At 37.7% G+C, this 18,248-nt stretch overlaps 1 protein-coding gene across 2 annotated transcripts; it reads left to right on the forward strand.

Annotated features, from left to right (window-relative positions):
- The first annotated feature begins 1,686 nt into the window (after positions 1–1,686).
- spz4 (Spaetzle domain-containing protein 4) lies at positions 1,687–17,385 on the forward strand. 2 transcript variants are annotated; one of them, XM_074105724.1, is made up of 7 exons: positions 1,687–1,831; positions 13,991–14,161; positions 14,604–14,874; positions 15,295–15,418; positions 15,986–16,147; positions 16,448–16,707; positions 16,996–17,385. In XM_074105724.1, exons 1-6 carry the CDS (start codon positions 1,802–1,804, stop codon positions 16,704–16,706), a joined length of 1,017 nt encoding a protein of 338 aa, XP_073961825.1. In that variant the 5' UTR covers positions 1,687–1,801; the 3' UTR covers position 16,707; positions 16,996–17,385. The 2 variants fall into 2 exon arrangements, with proteins under 2 accessions (XP_073961825.1, XP_073961826.1); XM_074105725.1 differs by having other exon boundaries at positions 1,696–1,831; positions 14,604–15,418.
- Positions 17,386–18,248: the final 863 nt, after the last annotated feature.

Raw genomic sequence — 18,248 nt, forward strand, 5'->3', positions numbered from 1 at the left:
TAATTAGCTTTCTGGAGATTTTGATAAAAACTATTAATTTTAGAGTCAGAAACAACTACGAAAAGAATATCACTAATTAAAACACCTCATCTAAGTCGCTAACACTTGACTTGACAGTATGGTCAGAGGCCGTATTGCCTAACGTTTCTGACAGATGTTTCATACAAAAACTGTAACGAACCTTCATAACGACTTACTTGGGAAAATAATTAGTAGGTTCCCCTTCCCTTTGCGTTTCTCACCGCAGTAACTGGAGTGTGGAGCTCGTAGTTGGCAATAGAGAGCGTTGCTGCTGCTTCCCACTCTCACATCATGTCCCTTAGACTAAGGACCTTAGTCGCCTTTTACGACACCCACGGGAAGATATTATGGGTCCGTCCTATTACGTCCTATACCACTTAACCGATCTCGGCATGGCTAAAACAGAACATACATTACATGATAGAAAAAAAACCTATGTATGTACTGAATTCTTTCACAACACATGTAAAAATTATCAGATACCTACCTAAACAATCTAAAGAAACCAAACTGCCATGAAGCCAATTTTAAAAACAACGAACTAATATACAAAAGGGCTTCCATTAACCAAGTGTTACAACCACATTCCCAGCTCAATTAAACCTACACAATCAACCTGCGACCGCTAATTAGCGTACGCAATTAACTTAATTAGGAGACTCTCCTTTTCGAGTTGCACCCGGCATTGTTTTGGCGCGGGAGAAAACGCCATCTTCATTCAAGATATCGTCGAGGGATAACGGTGCGGCGCACGCGCATCGTGCCGTCACGCTCTGGCGCACGCAGCGCACCACAGGCCAGAGCGGGATGGTCGCAGACGGTGGCTGCCAAGCGATTACTCGACTGACCTACTCAACCGCGCACACTCTTTCTTGCAGGCAAGCGGAACCTAATTTTTGTATCGTGAGAATTTGCAATGTGCCGCGCTAGCGTGAAATGGTTTGATATTAAAGATAATTGGACACTCTACGACGCTCTTTAACCGTCAGGTATGTGGACTGGTATCATTTTGTGGCCATTTGGAAAATACTTCCAGACTAACATTCTAATGGATACTTTTAGTAATATTAAATTGATGATACTTATTGATTGCGTTTCCAGGAAAGCTAAAAGGAGAGATGTCGATATTGAGGACTTAGCATCTCAAATATTCCCTGGGAATGCTATAGATAGTTCTGTTACTTAAAACTTTAACACTCATAAAGCTAACAAAAATAACAATATGATATCGAAAGCACATCTAAACTTTATAGTTAGGCACATAAATATATTGAAAGACCATAACAAGAGTAGATACCACTATTCCACTCAGTTGTAATTGAATTCACGATCACAATAGAAAATCTAGGCATATACCTAAGTAGTCAACCAATTTGATTCCCAGGCCATCATATATCTAATCATAGTAAATCTTTTTTCGTATTTTTTATGGAATGACGTAAGTTACCAAGTTTTCATGGTCCTAGTAATGAAATGGGTTGACTTTAGCTATTACCAAAGAGACAAAAATCACAACTGCCAATTCAAAGCAACCAATCAAACCCAGAACAAAAAGAGAGTCATTATATCTGTACCGCGAGACAAGCCCAGCAACTTTTCCTTCAGGGCTTATTATATAGTCAGGTGCAGTCCTTGACAGCAGCACGAAAGTCGACCGTGGTCAAAGAAAATACGGAACAGCAGGCCTCCGGACCTCGCAGTCGGCAGTCGGTGGGCAGCCGTGGCGGAGAACGCACGCCACCATGCACCCTCGCGAAACAGTGAAAGTCCGATAGAAACGATGCGACTCGCAATCGTCTGCTTATTTGTGGTGAGTGCTAATCGATTGAAAGTGCTAATGGCTGGTGCTGAACCCACGAATCGGATTTCCTTGTTTGTTTTCGGATGCTACGGATCGGTAACATTTTTGGTTTCATCTCAGGCTTTCAGTGCAACTGGTATACTTTCTTTAGTATTAATGAATTCAATTGACAGTCTACTTTCTGTAACTCGCTGAGTGATCTTCCCTTATCGGTGTTAATGGTATGTACCTTTAACAACTACGGTTAATGCATCTTCATTAGAATAAGTTAAGTTGGCATTAAACTCATGTCACCTTTCAAACAATGCTTTCTCATTAGGGTTATGACAAATAATATTGTTAATGTGTTAGAGGTCGATGAACCTGTCAAACAAGGCTTTTGTTGTCTGTCATACAAGACGATAAAACTAGGTATGGTTAACGCGAAAGTTTTCCCAACCGCATTCAAACAGTAAGTGATTTCTCTTGTTAAGATCACGGCAAGCTTTTATATACCTAACCCAAACGAGCATCATATGTACACTAAAGTTATAATGTATACTAACGCAGAAGTGGAAAAATACTGGCCAAGTACGTTTTGGAGTAACAAGGGTGCTCTGCTTGGACTTTCACTTGCGTAAAAAAACGTCATATCATCATGTTTCTTGTAAACAGGGTCCCCTAATAGGTTTAAAATTTTTACTATCCGTCTCTATATGAACCAAATTTACTTCAATTAAGTACGATTCAAAAGATGCTGTACCTTTAGAATGATGTTTAATAGGTCTACGCTCTGTTTACTTTCGATTAACTAAAACACAACCATCAAAAGACAATCCTAACCAAGGGTCTTAAAAAAACGCATATCAAAAAGCGATAACCAACACATGCCTTTAAAAAAGGAGACTACGTAATATATGAAGAATCACTGTTCTATTATGATAACAATAATCGAAACCTTACATGAGATAAATAAGTGCAAAAGGACCAAGCTAGTGAACAAGAAGTAGTCGTCAAGCACTATCAATGTGATATTGATATCCCTAAGAAATTAGGGCATAGCCGCGTGAGAAGCTGACCGCTGCGCCCACCATTGCCGCCATTGATGGCCAATTATTTGTACGAATAGCCAATTTAATGAGTGCGTTATTAAAAAAAATATTGTCAGGGTTTCGGGGTGCCGACTGAAGCTCTACTTTGTTCCTCTCTGATTATCCTTTCATCACGCAGGGAGAGCCCTTGCAAGAAATATCGTACAATTTTATTTACATTGCGGCGCTCGATTGACCGCTTCAAACTCATTCGTTTTACGATCTCGTAATGTACTGCAAAATTTTCTTGCAAGTCAAAACTGGGCTTAATACAGATTGTGTAGCTGTGCACATTGCCTAGAGTTGGCTATATTTTGGTAGCGAAGCAATATTAAGTATCAACTATTTTTACTTTCCTGTCGGTATCATTATCATCATCATCCCAACCTATACCTACGTCCCACTGCTGGGCACAGGCTCCTCTCAGGCCCGTGCAGATTGGGAACTCTACACACCCCATTTATTTTGCTTCACAAACACAGATCTCCTCTCGATATTATTTTACTGTAATGCTCATGGTACCTATATTACAACAGTAAATCCGCACATGAATTTCAAAAACTCAGAGATGCGAGCCCGGATTTGAATCCAGGAACCTCTGCTTCAGAGGTCATAAGTCGAACCACTAAGCCAGCCACCATGGCTGTTAGTATCGTCCAAGTGAAAATTTATACCTGCAGCTGCTTTCTCTAAATCAATGAGATACACACCTAACTATTTATGTCACCATGCAAATTATCTATTACAGTCTTGGGATGTTAACCATTCGTCGAGAAATTGTATATAAAATAGCAATCTTAGTGATCATCGTAAACCAAAGTGGGTGAGGCAGCACGTGTTGCATTTCTAGTTATATTCAGTAAACCAGTGGGTGAACAAACGTTGGAAGACAGTAGGCGGTGACTTTGAGTCTATAAATCAAACCGATGATTTCATAGATTTGAATAAACTAGAAAAGTATTAGTACCCGCAATCTACTTCTAGTTTGATACTAGGTACAATTAAAACCAAAAACTCCATCCATTCGATCCATTGGCCCGTGATGTGTATATTTTGATTGTTTGTCGCTTTCTGTATTAATGGAACTGTTGTTCTCCTGGCGGGCGCCTTAAAATATGACATAAGCCGCCGTAACGTAGCAAAAGAGTTGCTTACGTCACGCCGGCGAAAGTTCGGCTAGATTTCACCTGCGCCCGCGCTGTAACCCGGTTTAGGGCATGCGTGTTATAGATGTTCACTTGCGATCATGTGACAATTTTGACGTATGACATTCGTAAATAATATTACTTTAGGTAGAGTCTGGTAGAGTCTATAATATAATCGCTACGATACCAGGCCCCTGTACAAAATTACAAGAGCTACAAATCGACTTTATAGTATTGTCGTTCTCATACAAAAAAGTGTCATTAAAATAAATTGTAACACTTGTAGCTTTTGTGATATGAGAGGCTGATGTGATTGTGCTTTAAGTCCAAATTTTCCTTTCTGTAAAGCTGTAAAATAAACTATATGTTCCGCTTGATTTTTAGGACATTTACATTAAGTGGTAGATAATTGTACTATTACTTATTCTGTGGTACAGTATTTAAGGGAATGGAACATTACTTGCCTTTAGTAGGTATGGGTATTCCATTTCACTCTTCACCTATGCAACAAACGAAAAAGAAAGGGTAAACAACATGTTTTCGTGGTTTCAAATCTCTACCACTTAAGTTTTTAAAAAGATAAAATAGTTATGTCGAAGAAGATTAGAAACTTGCTCAAATAGTTCTTAATGTTAATTTGAATCACGAGCTGCTATTAAATCTTCAATCTTTCACAAACATTGATTTAAACTTTCACAGTTTTCACTTATTTCAACAAAATCTAGACTTACGCTTTAAAGGAGGGCCATATCGGCTTGCATAGTTATTGTTGAAAGTCATAATGTAGTGTTTGTCATAACTCTTTTCTCTCTGAAATCATTAATTATGTGTTAATTATCCAGAATAATCTGTGGGCACGGAAGTGCTCCCGCCAAGTCGAGCAAAACAAAAACAAAGACACGGCCGCATACTTTACTCGAAGCCATTCAGGCTATTTTCAACATCCTGTAATTTTGTTAAGTAAAATTGTTCTAAAATAAACCTAACCTTTACCTAGTGTTCTACGAGACACACCTCCTTCATTCCATTATGACTTTAAAAAAATATGCGCATAAACGATAAAAGGCTCGATTGTTGAGTAGATACTTACGTATAACTCTCCGCATCGTGAAAAATACCTTTCGTAACGTTGCATCCACTTTCAAAACGCTCGCGCGGCTCCAAGTTCAATGCTGCGATAACCATCATAACAACATAATCACAGCTTCTCATCATTGCTTAACCTTTACATCACACACCATGATCTGATGGCAATCTGTGACGTCAGCAGCCCCCAACATCGGTCACTTTCACTTGCATACTTGTCTCCTAATGATATGGAACTTTCGTGAGCGCTTTCTGTCTTTTTGGATTTGGTTTCGCTAATGCACTTAGGTTTTTTTCTGTTTAGTCGTGTACCGAGATTGTTTTGGTTTTGTGTTCGACAAAAAATGATTCCATTTATGATGGTAATTTGGCGTTTTGAAATAACAGGTGCCAGTTGAATTCTTGGGTCCCTGGGTAGAGCTTATTGCTAGTGTATTTATTTTATTCTTATTTAACGACGTAAAATTGATGTGTTATAATTTTATGAATTAAATTTCGGGTTCTGTTCCGCGCACCTTGATTTTAGAGCAGCTCGATATTTCGGCACAGTTCGAGGCGATCTAAAACGTGGTACGCGGAACAAGACCCGAATTTAATTAACAAAAATAGTAAAAACCGCGATAGTCTAAAATATTGAGATGTGTTATAATTTTGACTGTCTGTCTGCCTATCGGTCTGTCTATGGATCTATTTCAATGCGGTTTTTCTACGTGAAACTCCTTGCGGTGGTTTTTAGCTAGTTTAATTAAATTCGGTTCAGCGGTTTTTGAAATATTGAAATTTAAAATGACTGTGTTGGAGTTTGTTCAACCTTTAACCCGACTGCTCGAAAGAGGGTTATGTTTTTAACCCCCGGCGCAAAAAGAGGGGTGTTGTAAGTTTGACCGCTATGTGTGTCTGTCTGTGGCACCGTAGCTCTTAAACTTGTGGACCGATTTGAATGCGGTTTTTTATTTGAAAGCAGGTTTCCTAGCAAAGGTTCTTAGACATGTTTTATCAAAATCTGTTCAGCCGTTTTTGAGATATTGAACTTTGAAGTGACAAAGTCGGGGGTTTTCCAACTTTTGGTTAGGTTATTTAAGTCAGTTGTTTCCGTTTGCGGTACAGAACCTAAAGAATACATTTATGTTTTTCCGCAAGTGCCGCAACGGTAACGCATGCCCACACGTCGACATATCGTAAACATCTTTTTGGAAGAGAAAGCATTGTTGGCTGAGATGCGTGGTGCTACAGTGGGCGATTCTGATTGTTTACCATGCGCAATGGTACAGAAGGACAGACGTGTTTATAACACCTGACAAGTGGAAGATGACGGGAGATCAGCCCTCCCAATCACGTATCCCTACGACTTCTTTGATGCATGAATGAAGCAGCAGGGCTACTACGAAACTCGAAGTTCGTGTCGTGCGGTCCCTCTGACACTTATACTATTTAATACGAGAGCGAGAGGGACCGCACGACACGAACTTCGAGTTACGAGTTTCGTAGTAGCCCTGCAGTAACAATAAATGTCATATCATATCGTGGATTCAAAGCGCTCGCAACTCTAGTTATTCCAAATTCATGTGCGAAACTACTTACATATTTCTTTATAAGTTGATTCCAGTTTTACGTACAAACCCTCTCATTGTAAGAGGGGACTATGCCCAGCGTAGGCTGGGATGATGTTAAAACTTCGATTATTATAACTAGGTATATATAAGCTTTTATAATAAATAAAGAAATATCATGGGACACCTGACACCAATTTGACCTAGTCCCAAACTAAGCAAAGCTTGTACTATGGATACTATGGATGCTTGGCCGGCAACCCCCTACTTCCCGGCCTCTACAAGTAATTATTCCTTTTGTACAATAAAGAGTTAACATAGGTACATATACAAACACATTGCGAGCTAACTAAACCTTGTAAAAAACCTAATTACTAAACCTATTCTACTAACCACACGGGCCGTTGTTATAGTTTAATGATGTACCTACCACGGTCCATTCGCCGTTGTATTGCTAACAAGAGTGGAAGTCCATCAATACCATAATATAAAACGTAGCAAAATCAAGACCTACTTCTAAATAAATTACAATCTAGTTCCGAGAAGTTTTAGCTTTATAATGAGAATAGTTTTTATTTTGATGCAGCGGGAATTTGTAAACGTATTTCATTATCTCGGCCCATATACGTTCCACTTTGCAGTACTAGGCCTCCTCTCAAGATGAGAGGGTGTGCGTTGCCAAGCGAACCTGGGGGGCTACTGTGAAATTCGAAAAACGAAGTTCGTATCGTACCGTCCCTCTCACTCTCGTATTAAGCATCAGCAGGACTGCAAGATACGACATTCGAATTTTGCACTTCGTACAGGATCAATGAATTTCGAAAAAGTCGAACTTGGCCACCACGGCATTATAAATGGAGGTAAAGCCTGGCCAAAAATATATGACTACTCGCCATGTTGCGGAATTTCATTGGAACTAATTTCTTATTCTGGCAATAATTTTAATGATTGTCAGTGTCACTGTGGCGGTTTCTTTGAACAATAACAAAAATGCCCAAAACGATTCGTAGTCAACAACGGATCATTGTAAATAATGTTTATTATAAACTACTGAAAAAAAAAAACGCTTGGGGAATGAAACTATTTCACTACAAAACATTTCCAAATTAACATCAGAGCTAACAGGTAAACGTTGTAGACAAGTCAAGATGTTTGAATTTTGAAATTTAAATTCTGTGTTTTGGTTGTTCTTTTGGTGTTTTTGTTTTGGAGTCATTCCTTGAACATTTGTTGCTGAGTGCGGAGCTTACATCGCTAGCTGTATTGAAGTGATTTTTTTATTTTAATAATATCCTGTGATCAGTCTTGGTTTTTGTGCCATATTACCAGTGCCTTTGTGGAGTCGTTGTGTGAAAGTGCCGCTACTTGGTGCCACAACCGTTTACCTTCAAATATTCGCCGTATTTCCTTCTCGCCCGTGCTAAAGAGCACTTTATCAGTATTGCCGATTTTTCATCGGGTAAGTTTTTATTTCGTTGTTGCCTAGGGTCGTGTAAGTTAGGTTATTTTGCTTTGTTGTGGGCTAATTTATAAATATCTTTCCAGTCCAACCTTTACCCCGGCCTACCTGATTCAGGCGTCAACTACCTACTGGGTTTTCCGTCCGCCTGACCGCGGAGGATACGAGATACGAGTGAGTTGCTACCATAGCATTGCGGTTTTTCTACTCAGGCATCAGGCTCTGAATTTACTTCAGTGTGAGTAATGTTACTTTCCCCCAAGCTGTAGGCTAGTTTCTGCGTATATGCATGCATCTAGGCACATCAACTAGGTCTCTACAGTTAGGATTTACTGGGTAGGGTGCTTTTTGCTCCTTATTTTTGAATGCCTTGCGTATTAATACTTGGGTTTAGTTTTTCAAAATTCTAGTTGAGGCTTCGCATAAGCGCTCCTATGTGTTAGGACTTATTCGGTTAGTAAATTTGTTTGGCTTTAACTTAGTAAATTCTAAATTCCTGTTACAGTGATCATATCCTTACCGTTCCGCCTCGCAACACGTGTTCCTTGACTGCGTTTATTTTTTATATGACGTTTGGTTAATTTTTCATAATAATTTTATTGTTTGTGATTTTTTTCCTTTTTTTTGTGCGGTTTAAAGTTTAATAAATAATATATCTAAAACTAAATTCTACGTTGTTTAATTTATGTCAGCCTGACTAGGGTCTACGGGCACCTTAAGTGCTCTTGGGCTTTTAGTTTTGCTGCACTAGCTATACCTCGGTGGGATGGATGACACCAAGTTCGAAATCAAATTCAACTCACTTAGCATTTTAACTCGCATTAGTCGAATTAACTTGAAATGTTGTTTACAAGCAGCAGTATCAGCGAAAACAACTTTGTATTAAAAACTAAACATTTTTTTTCTCTTCATTACCTATACCTTATTTTTTGTTTATTGATTTATTTAATTGTAGTTTATGTATTATATTATTTAAAAGACTGTATAGTAGCTTCCACATTTTTTTTTCTTTTAAACTCACTCTTTGTCGGACCCTAACTGATTACTCCTCTCATCTACTCAAAGGTTGACTGGTAGAGATCCCTTAAAGGGATAAGTCCGCCTTTGTACAAGTATCTCAAAGTTTGTCAATTGTGTTTTGTTTATTTTCTTTTGAACAATAAAGAATTTACATACATACATACATACATACATACCTTCGTCTTATCATTAAGAATTAAGTCCGGTTTCACAATTATCACAATTAAGCCTTATAGACAGTGAAAGTATTGGTCCAGCTTAATCGCACTCCGTGCGCGGGCGCAGTTGAAAGCGGCAGTGAAACGAGGATGTCATTATGCCTCAATCATCGGGTCGTAGGCGCTTACTTTCGATCGCTCTATCATACGGTGCAAGATGTAAGCGGGAGCGAGCTCGTCCCACTAATATTATAATTGTTATTATCCTTTTTTCCGTTAATTTCATGTATTTTTAGGTACAATAAAAAAGAGTTTCACAATACAATAGGTGCCATCAGCCAAATATGTGGTCTACCACCCTAGAGTTGATCATCGTTTGCATGTCACAAAACAATAATGCCACTAGACGTGTCTGTCAACTTGAAAGTTCGACTTTAGCGACATATTCATTTTATAGGAATTTGTTTAAAAATTGATAGACCACTTATTTGGTTGATGGTACAATACACATACAATATACATGCGAAAGTTTGTAAGTGTGTTTATTACCTCTTCACGTTTAAACCGCTTAATCGATTTAGATGAACTTTGGTATACAGATAGTTTGAGTCCCGGGTTTGGATCCCAGAAAATTGCATAGTTCCCGTGGGATAGGGATAAACGAACTAAACAGTTTAGAGGATGAAAAAGTATTACAGCCAGCAGCAAAACTGGATGAGCGGTTACGGTGCTCAAAAATGATCTAAGAGATAAGAGAGTAATAAGAGTGAGTTTAGATAATTTTAAGCACCACCACTGTTTAACTACTTCTGCTGCTGATTGTACGTACGCGCTAGCCTAAACTAAAAAATACTAAAAAAATTACATTGACTTAACAGTTTAGTTGATACAAGAGTTGTATATGTGCGCTAGGCCTTATAGTTGTCACGATGTCCATCCGTCTGTCTGGTCGTCAGTCCATCCGCGACTTAGGTAGCTGACATTAATTTATTAAATCAGGCGTTACTTTGCGGAGGTCTATATCAATGAACTAAAACAATTACTTTAATTATTAGTTCATTCGCTTACATTGTTATTCCGTTAAGTAGTCCCAGGGAACTGTAATTTTGCATTGACATGGTTAAACCACGTGGAGTCGCTAAACTTGATATCTAGGTAAAATCTTACCCGCTATATCCCCCAACTTGTCCCACACCGCCCGACAGGTGGGGTCCGAGTTTCCCACGAGCGCCCCCGATTTAAATGATTTATCAAACGTTAACCATTAACGTGATATCGCATACAACTTAATATGTTCTAAACGATGAGTTGATTGATGGTTTCTATAACTCTCCTAACTTCAACAGTGGGGACCCATTCAAAAGCGTGATCAGCCAGCTCAAAAATTGACAACTACCTATAATATAAGTCCCCACTAATAAAGTAGACTAAATACTGAACTGGTTTGTCCTTTTTAGTTCTTATTATAGTTATTTTTAAGGCAGTCAGGTGTTTGATCTGTTTTTGACAAGCTTTTATTTAGTTTCACCTGTCCCGTTGTCTGTCTGTCTGTAATCAAATCTTGCGAGTTAAATTAGACCAACCTCCAGTAGTTGGATTGACTTGAAAATTAGTATGTAAATGTCGTAACAATACAATAATCTGGTAATCACATCCTGGTAGTCCAGCCAGGATCGTCTCCGCAGGACGGAAGTCTTCAAGTTAATGCATCGACTTGAAATTTGGTATGCAAATGTAGTTTGGGTGACAAATAAAAGTACAGCCAGAAAAAAAACAGTACCTATTAAAAATTAAATTTTTACTAAAAACTTTTTTTACCTAGAAATAAATATACTTACTACATCTTTATCCTTACTAATATTATACTTACTTACTTAAAATGCGAAAGTTATGTCCTTCTATCTGTTACATCTTACCGCTGAACCAATTTGAATGAAATTTGGTATGAAGATAGTTTGAGACCTGGAGGATTGTTTTTATCCCGGAAATTGCATAATTCCCGCGAGATAGCGATAAAAGCACAATACAAGTAATATGTTACTTGTATTGTGATAAAAGTTTTTTTGCAAACGGACACGTGGTCTAGTTAAAACATAACCATCCTTCGGGTAGGTAGTCGGGTGAAACCAAATGTAATCCCACGCGTGCGAAAAACTGCATAAGTCCAAAAATACCTACACCATATTAGAATCCGCCATTAAAAAGAAGTCGTAACTTGTTACCTTAAAGCAAGTTTTCGAGTTGTGGCACAATGACCCACATCCGCAGGCGATTCTCATCTCAAGATCTCGAGTGATGTCAACGATCTAGACACGCGGTAGTGTGTACGGCCAAGTTCAAAGAAAGTGGAACTGGCAAGTGTCGCCACTTAGTGGCGACGTACAAATACAAATACGTTTATTTGTCAAACATAGGTGAAATCAGGTGGATATAAGTAATAGGTAATTTGCAGTAAGTAACGCTATGTTGCGCCATAAGGCATCACACAATATAGCCACAGTTTCGCATGCAGCATGCTATATACGAACAATTAACAATTCATAAATTTCAAAATACATATCTACTTAACTATATACATAATAAATACAAATAAATGAATTTATTATTTTTTATTATTATAATAATACTACATATATCTAATATTGAAATTGTGTTAAGTAAAACCAAAAGTAACAAACTAGGTTACGGTTACCGCATCCCTAATAATTAACTCACACCCTAAGCCTTCGCAACTAAAAAATAAAACAATGATTTTTTGAGTTGTACTACTAATGGAAAGGTTTTACTGGCATTGTGTAAACCAGCACCATCCAGCACTAGCTTTAGGTAGGTATTAGGAATTATTTGGCGCTGGGTTCTTTTGACGCATGAATTAGGTAGGTACTCAATATTTGATCTAAACACGTGAAACTCGATTCATATTTAAGTACCAATAATAAAACTTCAGATTTATCAGAAGCTTACATAAGAGTAAGTATACCTACAATGCAAGTTATCATAAATTTGGCTAGTCAACTTATCGTCACCATTGTGATATACCTACACAAGTTACTGTTTTTACGTTATATTGGTAAGGTTTGTACTATTATCTATTCTGTGGTACAGATAAGGTCAAAATATTCGAACATTTGGTTTGTTGGCAAAAATAAGCCAAGCCCAATTTTGAGCTATAATTTATCCTATTTTGAATACTAAGCTCTGCTTGTTCATAATTATGTACAGAATTATAATGAACTTGGCTCCAATTTTCACTTTTATGATTTCGATGGGATCTTTATCTCATGGTAGGTGCTACCAAAACAAACAGATGCCGCTCCGGTCGAACCGGCTGTTCAGCCAATTGCTAGTGAAATCGATTTTCGGACTTTAATTGCGAATACAGGATGTTGAAATGTAGACGGCTGATTGCTCTTTCTAAATAGGTACTTACTGCAAGTGATTTGAGTTTTACAGACAGATAATGGAGCTAGAAGCCTAGAACTAGATTTATCACTTTACTCTTGAAGGCACCCATACCCAGTGCAGTGTTGCCAACTCCTAGAAACTCGAGTTGCTAAACTCAAAATCAAAAGTCGCTAAAATTAATTCAACCAGGAGCGAGCGGACTCAGGATTTTGTCTGGGAAAGACACAAGAGGCCACTGGTGGTCTGAATGGTTGGGATACGAAAAAAAAACTTAAGTTAGAAGATTTCCGAATTCACTGAAATGGATATGTTTTTTTTAATTGCTAAAGCTAGAGCATAAACGAATGGAGCTTTAATTAAATAAAGTTTGAATTTGGTGCGCTAGCGCGGTTTTCGCTTTCCATATAGATCTCTTGGCACTGTATAATTCTCGTCGTCGTCGAGTTGACAAAAAATGTATCGTAGAACTGTTCAAATTTGTATTCCAAAAGTCGCCAGATAAATCGCTAAACCATTTATGTCGTCAAAACTTTTTTTTGGTCGCTAAATTTGTTAGTTCTAGCGACGCTATACCACCTAGGTCTGGACTGGAAACTCTGGAATACTTTAAGAAAAAAAAGGGGTTAAAAACTTTAGTGATGCACAGACAGATTTCAATATCGGTTTGTAACCAGGGAGAACCGGTTTTTTGCTATCTTATATTTTCATCTTATTTTAATTTATTTATCGACTAGGTACATACTAACACAAATCAAACAGGGAAATCCGATAAATATTTAATATATTTGTGTTTTAATAACATATTCACCGCTAAATGAATAATAAACCTTTTTTTCTTGGAGCTGTCGTGTAAAAAGTTGATATCCACTGTACAAAAACATACCTATGTTAAATAAACGTAGTCATCATCATGTGCATGTTTCCTCATATTGTTTTCCTTCGCCATGAGGCTCGCTCATTTTTTTATAGGCGAAGTATGCAATCCGTGGTTTCTTTTCAAGGTGAGCTCAAATAGAAAGCCGATCGTAAACTAACATGGTTCACAGGTTCCATTCAAGTTCACCCTGAAAAGGAAATACAGATTGATTCGAAACATGTCGATATATCTAAACCATTAATACGTGAGTGGCTCGTGCATCTATGTTAATAATTGTTACTCTGTCTCACGATAGGTTTCATTTAAAAATCACGATTCTCTGTTGAGAAGATAAGTATTAGTCAAACCACTAGTCCTTACTTTTGAATAACACTATACTAATTCCCACATTTAAGTAGGTGCCTCACTTGTCCGCTGGCTACGACTACGCGTCGTCGTGCGCGCGGCCGCAGCGGGCGGGGCGCACACGCGCCGCCGCGCCCTGCGACCTCAGCAAGCAGAGCTACTGCACCAGCCCCGGGGACAGCTACCCGTGGCATGCCATCCGGAGATTCGTTAGGGAGAACCAGGTAACCCTGACAATTATCATTATCAAAACACTAATCATTAACCCTTATATTGACAAAATTGAAAAAAGTTCATGATTCAAGCCGTCGGAACCTTAGTCCAAAAAATTCGACAAAAAAATACAAAAAGATAGTCTTGAATGATGAGTATCGTGTGGCACACTGCCACAAATAGCTTATAACTTTGTGTGTCACGCTCCCGTGCAGATTCCTGGAATAAAACAGTAGTTTATGTTAATCTGCAATACTGTAGCTTCTATGTTTGTTCATATGTAGTGTAAAGGCGACTAAGGGAACTGGGTGTCGGTTCTGTAGCTCTAGAAATTATACCTTTCAAAAATGAAAAAAGTACAAAAAGTACACTTCCAAGCAGTGAATTTATAAGTATTTGTGTATGTTTTTAATGTAATAACATTTACTTATATTTACTTTTGATAAATTTCAGGGTCTTATGAAACGAATGTACGGAGAGGAGCGTCACATCTCTGTCCTGAAAGCAGAACTAGAAAATTTTATACAAGACGATGAAGATGATGAAGTCAATAAAAAGACTGAAGACTTTGCTGAAGACATAACCAAAACAAAAATGATGTACTCGCAAAAGAAAAGCCATGGACGTGCCATGAAAGTAAAACCTCACTTCAGACCCATCCAATCAAATTCCAATAAGAAACCTGATAATGATACTTTAAGAGTAAAACCCTTAGAGTACGACGGTAATAACACCAAAATTAATAAGACTGGAAATAAAAACGTAACTGAAATCACGAATAATGAGACTGTGTATGAAGACAAAGGGATATCTTACAAAACTAAGCTTGAAAGTATTGCTAATATTGAAGTCAACAATTTGGACCCGGATGTCATTACGCTTGAAGCTGTTATTAAACAAAGTATAGAAACGAATAGCATTTACCCGAATTTTGGTAGTGTAAAGAGTGAACCCGTCACTCTAGACACCAAGAATGAAACATTAGAAAATAACGTTACAACAACAACAGAAAACATTATCAATTCAACAGAAACTACAACCGTTGATATGGATTACGATGATCTTACTACAGAAAGTGGAAAAGATGCTTGGATACCGATGAATGCAGACACTTCCACTTTACCTCCAACACTTCTGTTTTCAGAACACGAGAAGGTAAAGAATGACAGGATTGACACCAACGTTAACGAGAAGAAGGAAGAGTTCCACCCCAAACCGACGCAGCATCAGGAGGCGATACGACCCGCTGTTATAAAGTTACGAGGAGCGTAAGTTTTATGTAAATTTAACGGAAGTTTAACTTTTGCGTAATAATAACATAATATTTATATTATAAAGCAAAAGAACATGAAACTAGTCATACATAAATTATAAATTAATAAAAATGATTATATTTCAAATAAAACATGGTTGACGTTGACATACTCGTAGGTTTTAAAACGATACTAGTATTATTATGAAAATTTTTTTTTTATTAATAAAATTTATAAGAATTCGTCGAGCCGAGGACAGAGCGCCAAGGTGCTCACTAGGAGATATATGTCCAGCACTAGACTGTAGTAGAGGCTGATGATGATGATGATAAAAATTACAATTCTCATGTAATTAATAATTATTAATATTGTAAAACCATCACAGCTCTTAGTTTTCTGAGTAGTTTTGACAGCTCTAAAGTATTATTCGCATAAAAAATAACTACGTTTTCTCTTCCTCCTTTGTTTCCTCATTGGCTCCTCGCCTTATTTTTACCCGACTGCCCGAAGGAGGATTATTTCGCCTGTACTCTAAAAAAGGTATTTAAATGCTGATTAATGACAGTATCAACAATATTTCAGAAACGCCTGCGAGTCTAAGGAGGAGATGGCGGCGCCGTTCTGGGCCAACAGCACTCGCGGCGAGATCTTGGCTCTGCTTAACATGTACCCCTTTGAACAATACATTCACATGGAGACTTGTGTGCATGAGAAGAAGCAGATGTACTGTAGGGAAGGCTGCAGGTTGGTGCCTAAATATTTTTGGTATGATAAGTATTCAGAAGATATTTTATAGCTTTTGTAGAAAAAAGTAAATTTAAAAAAGTTTGTTATCTCGTTGATTACGTCATCTTATTTCTAAGCTTATAGTGTTAGAGGTGTCATCCATCCATCAAATAAAAATGGCGAAACAAACAAATTATGCCGGACTCAGCAAGTTCTGCCTTTGTTTTAATCCAACATCATTACCGACTGGACGACTTTCATCCAAAACCGAGTTTGTCGGGTAAATCTCTCAACCCCTCCGCTATTCTCTACTTCCAGATGCGAGCAACAGTACCGTCTCCACCGGCTTCTGGCGTACGACCCTCGCAACGAGTGCCGCGGCATCTTCGCTGACTGGTTTAAGTTCCCGGCTTGCTGTGTCTGCAAGTGCTATGACGTCCCGCTGGAGTTCCGTGCCCGCTCCCCCCGTATTCTTCACCCCCAGTATGGAGAAGAAGTGAAAAGAGTGATTTATGAAGACGTGGCCAGAGACTGGTATATGATGTCCGCGTATGAAGACGAGGAAGATTTATTTTGATGTAAGAGCCATCTGGCGTAGGAATCGGCAGTTAGCAAATATGATTTGTAATTTGGGTCATTCTACTTTTCGTTGACCAGTAATTTTTTGTAATGTGCTCTTCAAATATTTTTTTACAAAACCGGTAAAGTGCTAGGTTTTATCATTAAACATTTAAATAGGCAATAGGCACACAATTAAGCTTACTTTTAAAATTATCACTCCGTATAAAAAGTAATCATTATTATCTATAAAGTAGGTAACGCAGTGGACATGCATGCCCCCGCCATTTATATCCTTTTTTTTTCAGATGCAATGGAACTCAAGGGATTTGAAGCTGTGTACAAAATAAATTAAAAATATTACGAAATTTGGCATCTGTTATGTCGAGTGGGAACCCACCTTAAGATTTTTATTTTTAGTAGTAGAAGCAAATAATATATGGTCATTTTGCATGTTTGTTATGTATATTTAAAGCTTCTTTTTTATTTATTTTTGTTCAAGTCAATACCCATAACAGGGAAGTAACTACGTATTCTTATAATTTTTAACTAAGACATTTATATTTTAACTATTATTAACGTTATTTATTATTTTAGTTTAATTAAGGCTAGTGAGAATTTTGTAAAAAGCTATGTAAAGAAATGCGTGTTGATTTTTGTCTGAAGATTTTATTAATAAAACTATATTTTTTCGTTGACTTGCATTTATTTCTTACCTCCCCCCAACCGCGCTAAAATTACAAGAATTAATAGGATACTAATACATTATTAAGATGAGCAAAACAAACAATGGTGAAAATAACAAAATTCCAATATAATTCACTCACTCACTCATTCACAGGCGTTTCTGACAGTAGGCCTGTGCCCAGAGGGCCAACTCCGAAGATTGAAAATCGAAGTTCGTATCGTACCGACCCTCTCTCTAGTATTAAATAATATGTGTCAGAGGGACCGAACGACACGAACTTCAATTTTCAAATTTGTAGTAGCCCTGCTGCATTAGGACGTTTATAGGCCGAGATGATTGATTCATAATAATGATGATGATGATTATTGATGATGATCCAGATGTTGCACATCATAACGAAGTTAATTTTTTTTAGCTTCTCTGCTACGCGCAAGCAAGCGTAAGCGTACCGGAAAAAATAGGAAAAGTACCTACAAAGTTTAGTTCATTGTGATCCGAATATGTAGCAATGATATTTCAAAATCGTTCAAGAAAAAAATCGCCCAAGAGCGTGTCGTACTCAAATTCTAAGTCAAAATATCTTTATTCAATTTAGGCTAAAACAAGCACTTATGAATGTCAAAAAAAATCTACCACCGGTTCAGAAAAACCTCTGTTGTGAAGATTCCGGCAAGAAACTCAACGAGGTATATTTTTTTTAAACAGATTTACACGCCCAGGATAGGGTTCCGTAGCCATTACGAAAAATTCTAGTTCTCAGCACAGTACTATAATATAGAACACTGTAATTTAACCAGTACTTGTTTAATCATGCCGATAAATTAATAATAGGGTACTTCCTGTACATAAAAATAAAAAATAGACTAAATAGAT

Source organism: Choristoneura fumiferana, chromosome 23 (assembly GCF_025370935.1).
Source record: "Choristoneura fumiferana chromosome 23, NRCan_CFum_1, whole genome shotgun sequence".
Classification (NCBI taxonomy): Eukaryota; Metazoa; Arthropoda; class Insecta; order Lepidoptera; family Tortricidae; genus Choristoneura; species Choristoneura fumiferana.

Excerpts from the sequence above, each read along its gene's own strand:
- spz4 (XM_074105725.1), top strand. The coding sequence starts at position 1,802 with ATGCGACTCGCAATCGTCTGCTTATTTGTG. Across the intron at positions 14,162-14,603 it reads GATTCGTTAGGGAGAACCAG|GGTCTTATGAAACGAATGTA; the intron begins GTAACCCTGACA and ends GATAAATTTCAG. Across the intron at positions 16,148-16,447 it reads TACTGTAGGGAAGGCTGCAG|ATGCGAGCAACAGTACCGTC; the intron begins GTTGGTGCCTAA and ends CTCTACTTCCAG.